The sequence below is a fragment of the Tamandua tetradactyla genome, chromosome 10 (assembly GCF_023851605.1).
Source record: "Tamandua tetradactyla isolate mTamTet1 chromosome 10, mTamTet1.pri, whole genome shotgun sequence".
Classification (NCBI taxonomy): Eukaryota; Metazoa; Chordata; class Mammalia; order Pilosa; family Myrmecophagidae; genus Tamandua; species Tamandua tetradactyla.
This window is the reverse complement of record NC_135336.1, coordinates 91,983,709-92,004,794: the sequence shown is the minus strand read 5'-3', so window position 1 is coordinate 92,004,794 and position 21,086 is coordinate 91,983,709. Positions and strand designations below refer to the sequence as shown.

The window sequence follows — 21,086 nt, the reverse complement described above, 5'->3', positions numbered from 1 at the left end:
GAATAAAATTTACAACATCTGTTTCCCTACACCTTTAGGAATTCATCAAAGTTCCCAAGCGAGCATTGTAACATTCTGAAAATAAAGTTAATTTGTATTCTTTTCATTTAGAAAGTATGCCTACCTCAAAAAAAATTTAATTAGCATATATGCCATTCTGAGGAAAAGTTAATTAGCAATAACAAAGATCTGATGCACCTAAATGAACATTTTTACTTTCAAGTCTGAAATCCCAAAGTTCATGGGAGATAAATAATATTTTTAGATATGAATATATTTATATATTTCAGCCATCTCACAAAGAGATTTTAAAGCTATTTCTCATGATCTTGAAAGTAATGCAGAACCCAAGATGCAATGCAGCATTTTCCATTTACACTGTACATTCCTGCTTCACTAGAGGAGGAGGGTCCGGGAGCTTTTTTTCCCAAGGTTTCTTGAATGAATGGCAGGCTGGTTTTCTTCCAAAGCCAGCCTCAGAAATCTTGGAGGGAGGCCTTATCTATCAGGGTTGAAAACTTCCAGGGAGGGGTTTGCTTTTGCTTTTAGAAGTGAACTCTTCATTCTGTTGTTTTAGGGCTTTAAATAAAAAGAGAAGACATCTTGTAATAATAGTGCCTGGCCCAGGTTGTAAATTGACTCAATTTCAAGCTTTTTAAACAGGCTTTTAAATTAAATTCTCTTTGGGTTGTCCATTCCAGCTCTACCAATACAGACATGGGTACCAAACAGAAACCTAACAAGTATCTTAGATACAAGACAAGCAATGGAAATTAATCTGTTAAAGAAGGCTCTGAAGTTTTATGTTTCGTACAGGATTAAGAACAACAGCAATCAGATTTTTTACAGCTACCCACTTTTGCATTTGCTGTTCCCTCTGCTTGGAAAATTTTCTCTCCTATTCTCCACCTGGCAAACTCCAGCTCATCCCTCAGAATTCTCCTCTTCTCTGAGGCCTTCTTAATTAAGCCAGCTGTTCAACTTTATTGTTTTCAGCACTATACTTCCTTTCCACCATCTGGCATACCATGTATGGATACAGATGAGCTATGCTACACTGTAGGTAAGTGTGCTACACAGTCAAAGAGTCATAATTCCTTGCCTCTTCTCCTGGAGTCTAGATCACCTCCTCTTGAGGCTGAGCTTGGTCATGTGACTTGCTTTGGCCAAACCTCTTGAGATGGTGCTTAGCCATGTAATTGGCTTTGGCCAATGAGACATGAGCAGATGTCAAGAGGCAAGATTAAAAAGTGCTGTCCACTGGATCTCACCCTCTCTTGCTTCTAGAGACTGTTCTGCCCCCATGTGAAGGAAGAGATATGTTACCATCGCCCAGCTGACAGTGAGCCAACCGCCAACATGTGAGTGAAGTCATCCTAAATCATCCAGCCACAAGAATGAGCTCAGGCTTAATTTGGACACTTTCACGGCCTTAAGACTGTAAATCTGCAACTTAATAAATTTCCTTTAAAAAAAAAAAGAAGAATGAGCAAGGCTTACACAGTATGTCTGGTGATATTAGCTAGAACTTGCTCTACTCTCTGTTATCGGGGCAGCAGTGAACAACAAGAGACTGAACTATATCTGCTTCTCATTTCCAATATACTCATGTTCAACTTTTCACTCACAAAAAAAAAGTTGGGAAAATGTCATTAATCCTTTTTTATTAAAAAAAAAGTAAATATAAAATCATAGCCCCAAAAAAGGAACCTGAATTTTAGTAACAGCTGGAATAATCCACAGTGGTTGGAGAAAAGATTAAATTTAAGTGATTTTCTGTGGTGGTTGGTTGTTCATTAGTCTCATGGTGTTGGTAGCTGCATAGTTTTTCAAAGGGACTGAGAAGCTGCTGGAGATTTTGTTCTCCCAGACCCAAATAAAAAATCTGGGGATCTTCATACCATTCCAAGATCTGAGTGGGACGTACTTTTGAAAGAGGTGTAATGTTCAATCATAAGCGTGACAAAAACTGACAAGCAGGGAGCTCATGTACTCAGTGAGAGTAGTGTGTTTGTTTCCAAGAGACAGTTTCATCTTGAAGACATGTGGTACCACCCTCTTACTGAAAGCACTGATGTCCCTGCTGAAGCTTGCTAGGGATTACAGGGGGTTTGACTCAATTTAAAACTCACCAAAGGTACCCACATTGGAAATTTCCAGGAAAAAAAAAACGAATTTCTTAATGCAATTTCCCTAAATGGAACAGCATTATTGTATGGGACAGATGAATTCTAGCTGTAGTTGTATACTCTGGATTTCCCAGAGAAAGTCATGTAATCAGTCAACCAGATCGAACCCTGGAAATTCTGATGAGTGAGTGAGCTTGACTCAGAAGTCAATGGGCCAGTTCTACATGACAGATGGTGTTGCTGCAAAAGATGTGACTCGTGAAAGTGGAATTCGTGACTTGATACCAGGTTCTGACACTGATGCCACACTGTTTAATCCTTGTGGATATTTGATGAATGGGATGAAACCAAATGGAACTTACTGGACTATTCATATCACTCCAGAACCAGCATTTTCTTATGTCGGCTTTGAAACAAACCTAAGTACTTAAGCAGCACCTCCTATGACAACCTGATCAGAAAAGCTGTGGAAGGCTTCAAGCCAGGAAAATGCACGATCACCCTGTTTGTAAATCAGAGCTCTAAGTATCACACAGTGCTTTCTTCACTCCAGAAAACTGGGGGTTTTAAACATCTTGACTGTCAGAGTGCTGTATTCAATGAATACAACTTTGTTTTTACCAGCTTTGCTAAGAATCAGCAACAATAGCCAAGCTGATTAAGAAAAATGGAAAAGAAAAAAGCGAACACACAGAAGAAGGTGGTGGCTGCTTTTTAGATATAGATAACCACACTCTGTAGTTGCAATCACAGTGTAATCACTTAGAATTGTTGTATGCATTATTATATCAAGGAATTATGAATTGCATAAATGCTCTCTTCTGTGTTTTGGTATTCTATGCCACTCTTGCTGTGAAATTGAAGTGCATGTGGAAAAACCCTCTTACCATATGAAACTTTATAACACTTGTGAAAACAACTCAATTTTGCTTATGCATGGTATTTCTCCAGGTATCACCCAAAATTCCCCACTGACAAGGCTTTCATCCTCATTAGATGTTGGCCTCAGCCTAACCATCTGGGATTGTTCTATGAAATTGCTGCCTGAATTTTACATCCAGTTACCTCCAATTTCTAGAATGCATTCTCTGCTAATGTTATCGAAACCACTTTCTATTTCATACAAATGGTTTTTTGCAATGGCAATTAAAGTTTCTCCTCCATGAGTCAAGTCCTCTTAATGATTGCAGTTATTCAATTTGTGAAGTATTTTAACATTATTGTTTCCTCCATTTGCAGTCCTCATCATGGAGCTCCTTCCCCTCAGCCCCCAAAATGAAGCAATACACTGTCACACTGTGGGTTTATACTAATGTTAGACCCCAGAGGGGAAAGGGGAGTAGACCCTAGTCCCAATTTTCTTTTAAGGTCAAGTGAATTTGGTCTCCTTTTTATTGGCAGATGGTGACAGAAATAAACATTTGAATACTGTAGCTTGAGATTAGGGTACATATGGGCAGAACTGCATGGAAATGTTAAACCATGCCGTGTTCCCCAATAAATCAGTAAATGAGATCAGCTTATCACAAGCACCATGTCCTGACTAACTTGCTAAGTAGTATAAAATAGGGTTTATCTCAAAATTTACTAGCAGGGAGATTTGACTTAAAGGTTGTACTAGATTCAGTAAGTCAAGTCAGTTTGGATCCATCACTTTAACTTTTACTTTAGCAACCATTTCCACTAATAATATACTGAAAGCTTTGGGTCAAAGCAGATTCAGTATCTTGTCTATCCTGTGACTTAAAGCTCTGTGGCTTTGTGATGCATATGATGGTGTCCTGACCTCATCTATTCTCACTGGCACTCTCCGCACCATGATTTGATGGGATATATGAAGTGACTAGAATGATAGCTGTCCAGGCTATTTAGGCAGTCACAGTAAAGCAGAATGCTACTCATAAAACATAACATGAAATTCCAGATAGTCAATGGGAAATGACAAGAAATATAGGTTGTCAAGAGAAGGTATCTTTTTAGCTATATTTGCAAATTCTGTGGGATTTAAAGCAGCTGAGTGAACAGTGAAGGTAACTAAATTTTATAATTCTTCTTATCCTCAATAATTGTTTTCATTCTTTCTGGATTCATGCTGTGATGTTTTGTTCCTTCTGTATTTATAGGCAAAACACCTTTTTTTTTTTTTTTAGGGTTTCTAAATAAAATCTACCTGGTTGAAATCAAGTGGTTAGATCACTGTTTTAACTTACTTAAGCACACTGTTGAAAGTTTCATTGAAGAAGCATTCACTCAATGTAATCAGTTTGATTCTGTAAGTAACATAGCATGTAATGTTTTGGTATACTGGTTTCTTGGGTGGAATTTGTACTTGGGACAGTATCCTGGTAAATTTGATGACATTTGTTGGCTTGAGATCTGATTTTTTTTTTAGGTAGAATTCTGCCTATGTTAATAAAGTGCACAAATTTATATGGAAAAAAGCCTAGGAAAATGAAAGCTGTAGACTGGATAGTAATTTAAATCTTAGTGTGATAGAGAGAGGGGAAGTTTGGGTGTCATAAATTCTCCCTTTATGGTTCTGGATTTAAATCAGTTGAAATGTTATTTCTGTACCACAGTTAATACTGCAATAAAAGTTTGCTTAATTCAAAAATAATAATATAATAATAATGAGCCTGGGCAAAACCAGAAGAAGAGCCATCCAGCTGGGCCCAATTCAAACTACTACTCCCTGTAATCTTGAGCTAATAAGTGATTGCTGTTTTTAAGCCACTAAGTTTTGGGATGGTTTGCTACATGGCAACAGTAACTAACATAGTACATGATAAATGTATACTGGATGGCTCTATCAAATAATCAATCAGTGAACAAAGTAACTACCATCACTTTCCTATAGCAAGGTTAGCAGATGGAATTCTGTTGTTCACTTACAGAACTTTTCAGGACTTTTCTGTGGCCAGACAACTCTTTCCAGAAATAAGAGGTAAGGTCATCAGAAACAGAGATGTGTCCTGGGCAAATCAACAAAAAAACACTAAGACACCAGCTCAGATGTCTTCCACCTTGGGACAGCAGAGGATGTTCTGTTGTCCTCTTAATAACCTGCACTTTCTAGGTCAGGGGGGCCTACAGGCAAGGAAAGAAAAAGTGTTGGAAAGTTTTCAGAGTCACAACTCCGCGTCTATTGCTGTGTGGTTTAGTAAGCAGCAGCAGGATAGCCAAGAACTAATATTTATTGAGCACTTACAAGGTTATTTCACTGAATTTTCATAGTAACCCAACAAAATAGGAACGATTACTACTTTCATTTTGCAGATAAGGAAACTGAGGCACAGAGGCCCAATGGCTTTTCAGGGGAACTTCATCTGTTTATCACTATATTTGTTTGCCATAGCTGCTACGACGAATACCACACACATTGGTTAACTTAAACAACCGGAATTAATTATGCCACCATGTTGGACACTGGAAGTCCCAAATCAATGTGTTGGCAAGGCCATGCTTTCTCCAAAGCCTGCAACATTTTTGGCGGGGTTTGAATCATGTCCCCCACAAAAGACATGTACAAGTCTCAATACACATTCCTGTTGGTACGAACCCATTTGTAAACAGGACCTCTGACGATATTATTAGTTGAGGTGTGGACTCATTTGTGAAGAGGATCTGCCAAGATCCTATTTAGATGAGGCCAAACTGAATCAGGTGGGCCTTGATCCATATGGCTGAAGTCCTTATAAGCAAAGGAAATACAGATGCAGTCACTCAACAGAAGTCAGAAGCCAGGAGCCAGGAGAAGCAAGAAGTAAGTGGAAAGCAGAGTTGCAGACACAAGGAGAGAGTGATCACCAAAGGATGGAGGCCTGCTGGAATGCCACAGACTTTGGAGGAAGAAAGCCCTGTCAAGCCTCAATGTTGGACTTCCAACCTCCAAAACCAGGACATAATTCATTTCTGTTGTTCAAGCCTATCCAATGTGTGATGTTTGTCCTAGAAGCCCAGGTAAACTAAGACGAAGGTGAGTATAGACTCAAAGATGCACCTTCATCCACTCAACAAATATTTATTGAGGGCAAACAATGTAACAGACACTTCTGAGAATTCTTAAGCATTGGAAGGGATCAGCCATAGATTTCACCTTGTGTACCAACTCTAATCAGTTGGTACTGGCTGCCTGGAAGGCTGTGTTGAGAAGGATTCTGAGGTCATTTGGGGCATAGTATAAAGAGAGACCCTGTGATCAGCAGTGCTCACCAAACCACCAGGGCACCTGGAAGAGAAGGCATCACTTGCTGCTGCTCCCTGCTACCAGTCCCACCTACACTGTGAGACCTCCAAATTGCCTCAGTGTCATTAGCCCACTCCTTCCTATATGTATCTGACATAGAGGGTCCTGAGTGCAAAGTGCAGCTCCACAACTTACAAGCCATTGTGTGTCCCTGGGCCTCCTCCCCTATCTGTAAAATGGGGGTGAGAGATGTCTGCACACAACAGTGGAGGGGCAGAGGGATTAAAGGGGATGATAAAAGCAGAGCTCAGCACCAGGCCTGGCACAAGTTACAGCTCAGGAAGAGAACCCAATGCCCAACTAACTTGTTTCACACTCTTATCTGCTGAGCAAGTCCTCTTAGCTGGGTTCCAGAGAGGTCTTGGGAACTCTATCCCTCAGAATCTAATTCTCATCTCTGGCTCCACTCTGATCTCCAACCAGAACTCCCTGAATTTCTCTCAGATCTAGATCCCTACAGTGGGCCACGTTTCCCTGTTTCCTTTTTCCACTCTGTAGCTTCTGCTCATTGGGATGACATCCCTGCCCATCCCTCCATCCAGCCACTGTGGCTGAAGACTGGTGAGCAGCGGGCAGCGGGGCAGACAATGAGGCAGGAGAGTTGGCAGAGGGCAAGCCCTGTGGGGACCGTGGTCCCAGCAAGAAGGTCACCTTTTATTGTGATTGTTATTGAAAGCTATGGAAGAAATTTAGGCAGGGGAAGGACCTGTAATGACGCATGCAACCTGAATGCAAGTTCTGCAAATGTAGGGATTTCATTTCCTTCTATTCATGACCCTCTCCCCAGTGCCTAAATGAATTTTGGTAAAGGCCTCTCTGGCAGGAGGTGTGGAAAAGACTGGAAGGGGCTGTCTTGGAAAGCCAGGCCCCAAAGAATCACTTCTTCTATATTCCTAAGCCTACAATATAATACACTCCCAATTGTATCAAATACTCAATATTATTCAAACAGTATTTCATAAGGGACAGTAGAGACACCCACAGGGAAAATTCACATTTTTTAAGCTCAATAACTCACATGGACCAGACATCGATTTTGGGGCCGTATTTCTTCCGGGCAAGCAGTTCGGGTGCAGCGTAGGCAGGGCTACCACACTGCGTGCTAAAGGGGTCGGAATAACCCAGGATCCCTGCACAGTTGCTCAAACCAAAATCTGCAAAAAAAAAAAAGAAGACAAAACCAGCTCCAAGTTAGCGGCTGTGGAAATGAAGAGGGAGAGGAGAAAAAAAAAAAAGACAGTGGAAAAGGAAACATTCTCTCAGGCTAACATATAATTTAGCATCCAAAAGAAAAACCTAAGCAGCAGCTGCAAACCATAAGCTCTGAATATGAGTCTCCAGACAGAGGGAAATAAGAACATCAGGTAGTGGTTTCCTTGCTGAACTGGGAACATTTTACATCGGGCCTCACAGTAAAATCCAGCTAGAGCTAAAAGTGTGTTGAACCAGAACATATTTCCATCAAATCTCATAAATGAGTCATCTAGGAGGGAAGGCTCTGCTTTCTAGGATTGAGGCAGGAAGTGTGGGGTGCAGTGTCAGCAATCTAGCTTCCAAGTGGCCAAGCTGGTGGGGGGCGATGGGGTGGGGAGCTATAGGAAAATTGATTTTCTCTGGCTGGCGTCTGTGTCATCCTCAGTGGCATGCAATCCCACCACTTACAGTTGACGTTTCCAGCAAAATGTTTTCATTTCATGCAAGTCTCTTAAAAAGCTCCCCAATGTATGCAGCACAGATGGTGGTTTGAAGAAGATAAAAAAACACAAAACGCCGAGCGATTTGGACAACACTGAATGTTGGCTGGAAAAGTGATGCTGGAAAGATAGCTATGTAAACTAGACTAAGAGGCCACATGATGTTACTTTATTCTTGGTTGACTGAGGCGACCAGTTAGGGAAAAGCCCTAGTACCACTAAACCAACTCTGGGTCTATTATGCATTTGTGTTTCTTTTTGATCTTGAAGATAGAGCAGCTGACAGCTCATTACAGAGCTCTGAGTGTTATATCCTCATCTGTTTTTCCCCAATCTTTGTGGAGCTCAGCATTAAGTTCAAGGCTCATTTTTTTGAACTTCAGTGTAAATAGTCTAACCCTACGCAGATGAACTCTCACTCAGAAGATACCAGTTCTGCAATCTTGAACAAAATCTTTGTATTTTCTCAATGGGCACTATTTATATCTCATGTCATCAGAGCATTTTCTCTCTCACTCTAACATGTCTCCACCTGCAAAGTGGAGGACTATTATTAAAACTTCAGGGATGCTCAGAAAAGGGGAGAGCCACGAGTCTGTGAAGTTACTCACATGTCACAAGTCAAGACAACAGGACTACAAATTCCTCTTTGGGGTAAGCTGTGTAATGAACCAGCTTTTCTAAAACAGAACCTCCTCTAAGCACAGGTTCAAGAACTCTCAAGGGCTCTAAAGATTATCCAAATTCATTCAACTCATCAGGTTCCGAGATGAAAAATCTAAACCTACAACGGGGGCTAGAAAAATAACTGTGGATGCTTATTTTTAAACACTTAAAAAAAAAAACCACAAAGAGGAATTATGATACCATTTCTTCTCTTAACTTTCTACCTCCTTTCTTCCTTGGATCTTTTACTCTTCCTTCCTCACCTTTGCTTGCCCCCCTCCCTCCTTTCCCACTGCCCAGCCACTACAGGGGAATACCCAGGGATGGTCTCCAATCCCTATTGGAGGAGCCCTGCTCTCAGAGCCCACCCTGCTAAACCTCTAAACTTGGAGAAGGGGCAGGAGGATAATTTTTGGGGGGGTGCATGTCTGGGAATCAAACCTGGGTCTCCCACATTGAAGGTGGGCATTCTAACCACTGAACTACCCGTGCAACCTGTAAGGAGAAAATCCATTTATATAATCAATCACGATTTAAACTGGGTGGTAGTTTGAATGCTCCCGGTTTAAAAATAAACCTACAGGAATTTCGGTGAAATCAACACTTGTTTGACTGCAAATGCAAAGAGAGCACCATGGAATCGGGATTATACTATTTGTAAAACATTTTAAGGAAAGCATCATAAACAGTCATGTTAGAGGCCCAATCTCATAGGAAACCCCAGAAAATATATGTCTAGATTTCTGAGACTAAAGCAAAAGACTGTTCCTCATCTTGGTGAAATTCAGTCAACAGCAAAGCTCTGCTTCATCAGCTCACCTCCTCAACTTGAGCCCTGGGTCTACAAAGAGGTGACTGTTAGAAGAAGGCGAAATGAGATAAGAAACAGTATCACACACACACACACCCTGCTGCCTGACAAGTTTGGGAACACAGTTTCCCCTTAAGTGTAGTTTCAAGAAGATAAATTAGCAGAGCATTTGGGGAGTGAAGGAGATAAAAACTTGCATTGAAGTGGCTTATGTTGACCTAGCCAAAAGGGTTTAATTTAAAGCACACTGTAGAGAAATAGCTATTACATTTCACATTCATAATGGTAATTATTAAAATTTTACACACATGCATATAATTAGATTGTGCAACCAGAGAGAAGTTTGCCCCCTGGTAATATCACACAAGTCTGCCTCAATTAGATTTAGTAAATTCATAAACCAATTATCACTCAATTTTCTAAGAGCTGCAAAGTGAATCTCCAAATACTGCCCCAATGAACAGTGCTTTGGAATACCAAAGTAAAAACTTGTTCTAGGTTGTGGCTCTTATAGTTTAAGATTATGCTAAACTATCAAATATCAGACTTGTCTTTCTTTTTTTTTTTTCAAAGGAAAAAAATCTTAATTGAGTCAAATACTACTCCTGGTAATTCTGCTTAATTTGAATCATGACTTAAGTAGATTTATTTAAATCAAGTTCTTTCAAAGAAAGAGAAACTTAAAAGGAAATGATAATAGCTATAATCAACCTTTGAAAACCAACCAGGTAATTTACTTAAAAGAAAAGGTCCAAAAGCGCTTTCAAGTTATAAAAAGACAGAGAGCAGATGTATGATCCAAACTGCCCAGAGCATGAGCAAGAAAACCCACAAGCCACTGGGCCAGCGGTCCCTCCCTCCACCACCACCCCAACCCATTTGAACAGGCCAGGATGTGCAGAATCTGCTTAACAAAATGCAATGCCCCACCACCCTCCCAGGTGGTATACCTCTTTCAATTACAGGTCTGGGTTAGGGCTCTCTGGCTTTAGTGGTCAGGAGAGGATCAGGAGCTAAAAGGAAAGGAAATTCTAACAATAACCATAATCAGAGTATCCTTTCCTGCAGTTTTGGAAATCCTGGTTTCTCACACCAACCCCCCCGCCCCCAGCCCCCACTCTCCCATTAAGACCTATTTTGTCCCACCCAGCTGAAATGCTTGCTTAGGTGCATAATCTATCCATCCAAGGTGATGACTCCCAGGCATTTTAATAAAATGGGTCCTGGCATACAAAAGAGACACCTCAAGGTGTACAAAAGAGACACCTCAAGGTGTGCTGTGGGCTCTAATTTAGGTATATCGTTTCTTCACTCTATTTGTACACGTTTCCTCTAAGAGGTTTTATTATTCAGCCAATCTGTGAGCTGGGTCATGTATCAGCTGCTTAGAGTTTGTTGGTTCTACCAGGATGGTCTAAACGAACATCTAACCAACAAAAAGGTCTGTGCTTTTCAACATTGCATTAGCCCACTGTACATTTCTAGTTTCATCAATGGAATTCTGAGGGTATCACTTGAAGAAAAGGAAGAGAGGCAAAGAGAAGAAAGGAAACAGGATAGGTGACACTTGTGATGGTCCAAGTGTCCTGCACTGGGCCTGAACCCACCAGCCTAGATCTACATACCCAGAGTGGAAGTGAGTTATTCCAACATCTCCTGGGAAGTAGATCCTCCCTTTACACAGCCTTTTTTTTTTTTTTTTTTTTTTTACAATCTCTGCTTCTGGTAAGACAACTCTGTTCCTGTCACTTCCACATTTTCCAGAGAAGCTGCAGGTCAGCCTGCCAGGGAACTTAAAAAAAAAATTCTCCTTTCCTCCACTCCTCAACCCCCACTGGGAAACTCCTGTGTTTAATGTCACAGATGCCAGACACCAGGGACAGGAAGACATCCTGCAGACACTTCACTTCAACACAAGCCTCCTTTCACTGCTTCTGTATTTGGCCTCTGACAACTAAAAAGCAACAGTAAAACAAGTTGATAAAAAGAAAATCCTTTGAATTGTCTAAGAATCTTCTAAGAATGGAGTCTTTAAGAAGCCTTTGGAAACAAAATCTCTTCCCTCTAAGGGTGGGGAAGCACTTATCAACTGTGTGTAACCACCAGCCTGAAATCACTGGCAGCCTCTTTTCCTTTATTGGGTTGGGAGCAGGCTGTGATTCCAAAGCATCTAATAAGTCATTGGAAGGATTATATTTTGGAGAGTCCTGAAATGATTTTCAGTATCTGCCAAACAAGGATGCCCTTCTGGATGCAAAAGTTGAATCATGAAGTTCTACTGATCCTTCTCTTTTCTACTAATGTAGATAGTCTTTTCCAAGCCATTGAGGTAGAAGAAATTACTTGCATTTGAGATGGGAAAAGAAAGAAGAGAAGACTTCAAGAGGGCATGTCTGACATCTGGTTGTGAAAAGGGTGTGAGACTTTGCCAAGAGCAAGCAGCCAGACAAACATAAAAGTGAATTGTTCTAGACAATGAGCCACGGAGTGAATTTCCTATGGACCCTCAGTGAGAATTTAGTCAACCCTCTCCTGGATCTTCTTTCAACTTGTACAGACTTACAAATTGTCCTTCTGTTGGCACTTCTGTCTACATAACCACCATTTTTAGGGAACTCAAATAAGTATGTTAAAAAGAAAAGATAAACTGTGTCCCCCCTTATTTCTGTGACCCTCCTCCATTCACTGAAAACTAGAAAAAGACTTGGCAAAGCTGATGCTTATAGAATTTCTGAGCCAAACTATTTTTTCACTATTTTTAGGAAGTTTAAGGTAAATAATCCAAACAAAACAACTGCAATAAAAGTTCAGCTCTATCTGAACAAGCGGAAGAAACATGCACCCAAAAAATATTTATTCAGGGCTGGGAAATTCATGTGATGGGCACTTTAGAGTATTTTGACCTTCCTAATTATTAGTCAACTATTATTAATGTCAATTTTCATTTTCAAAACCAGTTATTAAATATCAGAAGTAAAAGGAGGTGATCTAGAAATATTCTGGGGATTAGAAATAAAGCAGAGATAATTCTCTACGCCAACAATCGAGAAATGAATGAGAATTGACAATTTAACACTTCAAAGAATAATCTTGCTTAACAAAAAAAAGTCATACCAATCAGCTTGATATTATTGTCTTCATCTAGTAGCAAATTTTCTATCTTCAAGTCTCTGAAATAAATAAAACCACACAACATTTCAGATAAGCATTTGAAATAGCAGAATAACATTTTGCTGAAGGGAAGTGAACTGTTTTAAAACCACTTTGAACCAACCCATAAAGCTTTCTGCCAAAGCCCACTCAATCTGTAAGTAAATATTTATAAAACACACTATCATCAATTTCCGTAGACTAGAAAAGGTAACGGATTTCAGAGAAGACAGAGAGCAAGGAGGGCAGAGACAGAAGAAATCAGGAGACATTTCCAGAAGAAGTGGGGCTGAAACTGGAATCTAGAAGGTAAATAGAATCCCTGTTAGGAGACAACGAAACATCCTTTGAGATGTGAAATGGTGCAAGCAGTCGGGGAAATGGAAGTGTGGCTGTGTATTTGTGAGACTGGGAGAGGGGTCAACCGGAGGAAGGATGAAACCCTGGGAAGCAGTTGAAGAAAAGACTGAAAAAAAAAATGCATAAAAAGCTGAATGAATTTAATCAATCCCACGGAATCCCAGTGTCATCCACAAGTTGGCAGGTAATGCCAACTAATCGTATGGCCCTCCCGGAAGGACACATATAAATTCATCAACTCCACAGATGGGTTATCTTGGCAGACTAATGGATGCCAAAAATGCCTGTATCCTCTGTCTCTGGTGTGAGGCCTGGGACTATGTTAACCTTCTGTGGCAAAGTGGAAGGCCATTAATCGGCTGGAGGGTGGTGGCTTTCACTGATGAGGTGGAAGAGAGAAATGCATTAAGGGGCATGTGGAGATTGGGGTGGCTGGGGTGTCTCTGTAGCAGACTGGAAGCTCCAGGAGGGCAAGGGACGTGTCTGTCTTGCTTGCCACTGCCCAACCCACCCCAATACCCTGTACACCCCCGGGTACTCAATAAGTCACAATGAAATTAGATTACCAATTAGAGATCATTTTGGATTTCAGAAAGAAGAAAGGTGGGCAAAAGTTATCTATTGATATATACCCATACATGAAATATTATTCAGCCATATAAAGAATGAGGTTTGACCCCATGCTACAATCCAAATGAACTAAGAAAGCAAAAAAAGCCAATCATAACAGGCCATATACTATAGGAGTCCATTTATATGGACTGTCCAGGAAATAGAAATCCTTAGTCGATCACCATTACTTGAAAACTAGATCATTCTTTAAAAGGTATACCAGATATCCTAATACCAGGTAACTCTATATGACCCTGCCTTCAGTGAAAGGTCACTGGAAAACACAAATACATATTTTTTAGGAATGCACAGGAATTATCAAATGGCCATTTATACTATGTATCTATGTAGCCATCATCTTCATATTTAAGACCATAAACTATACTGTGTTAATAATAGTGACTGATTACTAGGTAGAGCTTTTCTTTTGGGGTGATAAGAAAGTTTTGAAACTAGACAGCGGTGTTGGCTGCACAATATTATGAACGTACTTCATACCACTGTCTGTATATTTTTAAATGGTTAAATGGTGAATTTTATGCTATATTCATTTTACCACAATAAAAAAGGGGGAAAAAAGTATAGATTTGGTCATCAGAACCATGTAGGTTAATGGTTAAAAATTCTGGCATCTTAAATTGCTAGTCCTTCAACCCAGATATGCATTAAATATTAAATATATAAGAATATTCTTCTCTTCCACCAGAAAAATATGCTGTCTTTTCCCTTGTTTTTGAAACACAGACTATTGTTGATCAAGCAGAATAGACACTGGCATAAGATATATTTTTTCCTTCTTATCTCTATTGCATGGAAAAGAATAACACAATCATGATACCAAAACTGGGAAGTGACGTGGACCCTCAGCACCTGGAGACAAGAGGGAGCAGTTGATAGGACCACAGAAAACAGAAGAGCTGTGTCCCATGTAACAGTGACACAGCTCAGAGCTTGGCCTCAGCACTGCCGCTGATCTCACTTCACAAGAGAACCCAGAAATCTGGATTTGATCTCAATTTTTAAATGTTGACAACTTCACATTTAAAACAAAAATAGCAAACATGCTGCGTGGGCGAAACTTATGAGCCAGATATGGTCTGCAGACAACCAGTTTTCAACCTCAGTGCTGGTGTGAGCTGAAGCCTTGAACATGCCTGAGATTGCCCAGGAAGGAGGTAGAGAAAGACGAAACAAGAAGACCAAGGTTGAGAGGCTGGTGGGGACAGATAGTGAAAGGGACAGTGGGCAAGGCTGCTGTTACGGGTACAAGGAAGGGCAGGAATTTAAGACAGAAAGAAGAGTTAAGGAATCAATGAGGAAGAAAGGCAAGCACTAAAAACTATCCAGTGGATTTAAAAATTGGGAGGCCGCTGATAGCCTTAAGATTGGATACATGGATGAAATGGGAGGTCTGTGTTTAAACCTGCAACTAGGGAATAAAAATAGAGATTTTCAGTCCAAATGCACCCACAAATGAGAAGAATTGTATACCTTCAACAATTCAATTCAAATAAGACAATAAATACAGTACTTAAAACCATGTCATCTTTTAAAAGGCATCATCACATATGTCCAAATACAGGATAACCCCCCCAATACTAAGTAACCTCCTTCTCGTTTTTCCAATGGGAAGAACTTGTCCTCTGAAAAAAAGGTTTTTGTGGAACACAAACATATTATTCTTAGGAATGCAATGGAATTATCAAATGACTATTTCTAATACTCATCTATGCAGTTACACCTTCATATGCAAGACCATAAACTAAACTATATTAATATAATTAATTTTAGAAATATTGTTTCCACACCTTTACATATCATGAAACTATTATTTTACTCAACCTTGTTATAGGCAGCACCAGAAGTCATCTTGCAGTGTTTCTAGGCCATGTGATCTTTAAGTTGATTGATGTTTGAGAGAAAGCACCTCTTTAATCTATGTATGATGAGCTTCCTAAAAATTTCATCCCAAGCCATCAACACCCATATAACATTTCCATAAATTAACCATGTAGTGAACTGTTTCTTAGAGCGGACCTTAAAAGCCTTGCAACAGTGATGTTATATTTCTAGCAGTTATTTAAGCCATATAAATGTCTTTGCCTCCCTTTCTACTGGTTTCATTGAATGACCTCCAGGCACCCAAGACTATCAGCAAATGCGGTCAAGGCTAGTGTATCTCCTCCAACGGGTGCTTAAACATAAGACTAACCTTAGTTCAAGCATATATGGTAATTCCAAAACACTGGTAGTCACAGGCAAAATACTGTGCCAGCCCAAATGAGGATTCTGATAAAACTGATTATAAACCACAGCACCATTTAAATCTGAAGGATGGGTACAGTTCATCTCAAGTGAAATTAAACCTCTTTCACTGGGAAGAATGGAAGCAATACTAACTAGTTAAAGGAGGAATTCTTTTCAAATAAACATGGTGGAGAAAAACAGCTTAAAGAAGTGAGGCATAAGGAAGTAATTGCAGGGGGATGTGAGGGTAGTTCAGTGGTAGAATTCTTGCCTGCCATGCAGGAGACACGGGTTCGATTCCCAGCCTATGCACTTCCCCAAAAAACAAACAAGCAAACAAACAAACAAGCAAACAAACAAAAAAACAACCAAACAAAAATTCAACAAATGGTGCTGCAATAATGGGGTACTCACATAGAAAAGAGAATGAAATGTGACCCCGCCATACTGCATACCAAAAAAAAAAAAAAGCAATTGCCAAGAATAATAAAATGAGGCTAGGCGGGGCCACAGAAGCCTGGAGAATAACTGCACTGATTTAAAATTCAACAAATGATACTGCAATAATGGGATACTCACATGGAAAAGAGAATGAAATATGACCCCGCCACACAGCATACCAAAAAAAAAAAAAAAAAAAGCAATTGCCCGGAATAATAAAACTAGGCTAGGTAGTTCTGGGGCCACAGAAGCCTGGAGAATAACTGCCCTGATTTAAAACATGATATAAATGGAAGACTAAAAATAAGAAAAAATGCAGAAGAAAAATAACCCCTGATAATACAAGGAAAAATGGCATAAAACCTTATTTTCCTTTAAAATAAAGAAAATGTCATAAAACAAGGCAAAATGAGAAAAAATGGAAGCCGTTAAAAGTCACCCTCTTCCCAAGAAAAATGCACAAAATAAATCTGGCTAATCAAAGGACTTATAGTAATGGAATATCAAGCTACATTAGTCCTTATTGAAACCATCGGTGTACATTACCTACCCAAACTAAAGGAACATTCTACCTCTTTTGGCATTATTTATTTCCACCTGTTACTTTGCCTTTTGAAAGAGTGGGGAGAACACTTTCTTTCTGATGCTGCAGGGGGAAAAGGCTCTAACACCATATTTTTAAAAATAGCTTTTGGATACTTTTCCCTTTCCTAAGAGCTCAGTACTAGGCATGCTAGGGCTAAAACCGGAACTTTACTGAGGAATATCACTGTTGAGCATCCTTAGCCATCTGGAGTTGATTACCTGAGTCTGTGTAACACAGTTGGCCACCCAGACCCTCTGCTCAGCTTTTCAACAATGACCAAAGAGGTTACAAATGATCTCAAGAGACCGTGAAATTGAGAATTATTAACAGAAGGGTAAATTTATTCATGGGGTTTTAATGTTAGTACATTACAATGTACCTTAAAAATAAAAAGACTAGCAGGCAGTGCTCTATCTTCCAGAACACTGGCTCCCTCAGAAAACCTCCTTGTTGCCCATGTGAAAAGCATGGTGTGTTAGTTCCCAAAGACTACCATAACAAATTACCATAAACTGGGTGGATTATTTATTCCCTTACAGTTCTGGAGGTTAGAAGTCCAAAATCAAGGTGCTGGCAAGGCCATGTTCCCTTTGAAGGGTCTAAGGCAGAATCTTTCTTTGCCTCTTTTAACTTCTGGCGGTTGCCAGCAATCCTTGGCCTGATTCCTGCCTCCATTTTCACATGGCCTTCTTCTCTGTGTGTGTCCGTATATATGTCCTCTCCTCTTCTTATAAGAATTTCAGTCTTTGGATTAGAGCCCACCCTACTCAAGGATGACCTCATCTTAACTAATTATACCTGTGAAGATCCTATTTCCAAACAGAGTCACACTCTGAGGTTCCCGGTAGACAAAAGTTTTGATGGACACTATTAAAGTCATTCCATAAGGTGTTTACTCTAGAGCCATCACTGCCAGCAATCTTTGGCCATTCTAAGTGGCAAATCTACCAGATGAGAAGGAAGTAGAGAACAGCAGTTGGGCACACTCCAGTAAGTAGAATGTTCTGTTTCACATTAATGGTTCTCATAAAATTACTTTTATGGAGGGGAGAGAGATGTAGGGCATTGTTAGTCAGGGTTGTCTAGAGAAACAGAACCAACAGGGGAGATCTGTAAATAGGAGATTTATAAAGGTGTTTCACACAACCATGGGAATGGTTGTGAAACTAGCAGACTGTGGAACTGGTAGCTCTGATGAAGAGTCCGAAAGAACTCCACAGGAGAGGCTCTCTGGCTGAAGAAGCAGTGAAAGAGTCTCTTTCCTTTCTTAAAAAAGTCTTCAGCTGATTGGATTATCTCATTGTGGGAGACATGACTTAGTTGATCACAGATGGAATCAGCCATAGATGCAATCAACTGACTGATAATTTCATTCACCAGCCTTCTGGTTTATCAGTCAGCCATGAAATATCCTTGCAGCAATGCTCAGGCCAGTGCTTGCCTGACCAGAAAACTGGGCATTGTCACTTGGCCAAGTTGACACAACAACCGAACCATCACAAGGGATCTTCCTTCAGTCTTACAGTCTGAAGAATTCCTGCCCCTGGCAGGCAGATTTGAAGTTCAGCTCTAACTGGCGTGGTGGAGTCAACTGTGGATCCCAGTTTGGACATGTTCTTGGTCTTGATCTGCATTCTGGTAGGTATGGACCCACTGGAAATAAGACCTCTTCAAGATGGTATTTCAGGGATGGCGTGGCCCACCTAAATCGGGTTGGGCTTTAAATTGGGGTAACTCAGTCCTTTATAAGCGGAGTGAAAGTCAGGCAGAGAGAGAACCCACAGGAAGCAGCCAGAAGCTGGAGGCCAATATAACTCAGAAAAGAAAGGAGAAGACGCCACCATGTGCATTGTCATGTGATGGAAAAGCCAAGGAACCCCAATGTCTGCCTGCCAGCCAGAAGAAACCGACCCCAGGAGGAAGCAAGCCTTATAGTCTTTGTAGTCTCTTATTTTATTCATTTTAAAATAAAATAAATAAACTTGAGCCAATAAAGCCCCATTATTAAGCCAACCCATTGTATGATATTTCTTTTAGCAGCCAAGAAACTGATACTGGTAACTGAGAACAAAAGGGAAGGAGAAGTGGCTTTTGGGTAGATGGGGAATTGTTTTTTCTTGGCGAAAAGGGCTTCAACAAGGAGTTAAGAAAATCAAGAGAGGGAATATGGGTTTGGCCTAGATAGAGAGGGTGCTGGGAGACCTGTTTACTAGGACAGTGCTCCAGGGAAAATGAGGTGTCTTGAGAACAAAGGAAGTCAACCAAGGAAAAGGCACTGCAGACCTTTGGCAGAGCAGTAGGAGCCCAGGAGAGAGGAGGCTGGACCTGCTCTGGTAACAGGGTGGCTCCAGAGAGAAATGTCCGATGGGACCTGCACCCACACTCCCAAGGCCTGAGCTGCATCTAAGAAGTAGGGTGCAGCCTGTCTTTTAGACTGAGAGGCTCAAGGGAAGAGGAGCTGGGACTCTTCTCCAGCCCCAGCAAGGCATCACCTAATCACAGGCCCTTCATTCTAAGTTTTTTCAACATAACAAGCTCAAACAGGCCATTACCAACAATTAAAGGTTCACCTGCAGGCTGCCAAGCCGCCCCTTGCTGTCCCCTCCCTTACTGCTCTGCCCCCACAGCCACTTATCCAAATTCTAATTGCATTTCTTTAAAGATGGTAATCTTTAACGTTTGGACACTGGCCACAGTGAATTCCAGTCACTGCCTTTCCAACCACAGAGGTGTGAATGAGGGGAGTGAAGGGGAGGACCCTGTTGCTATAACAAACATAGGGGTTCTGGTGAGTGGGCCCCTGAGCAGGAAAAGCATTGCAGGCAGCAGTTCCAGGGAGGAGGGGGAGTGTGTGTGTATGCACACATCCATATATGCAAATATATGTGTGAGTGTGAGAATTGTGTTTATGAATGTGTGCATATGCGTGTGTGAGCATGTGCATGAGTGTTTGTATATATGTGTGCATATGAGTACATGCATGTGTGCCATATGTATGACCCTGATTGTGAACATGTGTTTATAGGTATGTATGTATGTGCACACATGTACATGCAGTATGTACGTGTCTTTGTATGTGCATATGCATGCATGTGTGAGCATATGTGTGCATGTGCACCAGTGTGTAAGGATGCATATGTGTGTGTGCACAGGTGTGCACATGTGTGGCATATATGGCCTTTAGTGTAAGCATGTGTAAGTGTGCCACTGTTTATAAGTATGTATGTGTGCACACAAGTGTACATGTGTGCATGCGTGTGTCTGTCTGTGTATATGTGTGTACATGCATGTATGGAGTGTATGTATACACAAATCCAGAAAAATGGGACTGGAATAAAGAGTTTTCTCCTGTGACTAAAAAAGGCCTCACAAAAACATGCTGATCCCCCATAGCGAAAATGGGGTTTCTCCCAAACCTGAGGCCCAGGCAGAGGGGCAGAAATTTGAGAGAGATATGGGGGAGCCACCCAGGGTTGAAACTGAGGTGAAAGTGAAGACTGAACGGCCTAAAACTAAGGCCTGCTGGATTCTGGGGAAGAGAAAGAGGAGACAGAATGAGATCTGAAGGGGTGAGCAGAGAGAGGGAGCAAAATGTGGCATCTGGTTCTCTAACTGACCTTCTGACCAGCACTGGGAAAGTCACAAACTCTCTGAGCATCCAATTTTTCACTGACAAATGGCTTCAGAACAGGGGCCACCTGGCAGAAACAAGGAAATATTTAACATGTTTGCCAAGGTGCTTTGTAGGCGATTCCGAGTCTCCACACACACACAGTTTTGAGATGAGAGGCTGGAGGTGAGGAATAGGAAGGCAAGAATTTGAAGGTGAAGTACAGGTGGAGACTCCAGAAAAGACTTAAAAGGGGCAATCAATTTGACAATAAGCAAACAATATTGGGGGCACAACCCCCTAAACAGAGGGTTCCGAGGAGGGCAAGAGCGAACTCAGACAGGAATAGGTTTGGCCAAGACAATTTTGCCTGTGGGGATGGCCACAAGAAAGATTTTAGTAATAAGCGAAGAATAAAGCATCCTAGAAAAACACACAACTCCCCAAGGCAAGGGTCATTTTGCAGTGAACCAGACCAGAGGTGCTCGTGTTCTTTTACCTATAGGGTTTACCTTCAAAAGCACTGTATGAAAT

At 40.9% G+C, this 21,086-nt stretch overlaps 1 protein-coding gene and 1 pseudogene across 1 annotated transcript in view; one reads left to right on the top strand and one right to left on the bottom strand.

Moving 5' to 3' along the window:
* The window catches only part of HUNK (hormonally up-regulated Neu-associated kinase), a 109,841-nt gene that overhangs the window by 42,933 nt on the left and 45,822 nt on the right, over positions 1–21,086 (bottom strand). Inside the window, exons 3-4 of the mRNA XM_077118829.1 lie at positions 12,661–12,716; positions 7,394–7,529 (exon numbers count right to left, since the gene is read on the bottom strand). Coding sequence (XP_076974944.1) covers positions 7,394–7,529; positions 12,661–12,716 — 192 coding nt within the window. The remainder of the gene's footprint in view (positions 1–7,393; positions 7,530–12,660; positions 12,717–21,086) is intronic.
* LOC143648868 (S-adenosylmethionine decarboxylase proenzyme 1-like) lies at positions 1,805–2,778 on the top strand (annotated as a pseudogene).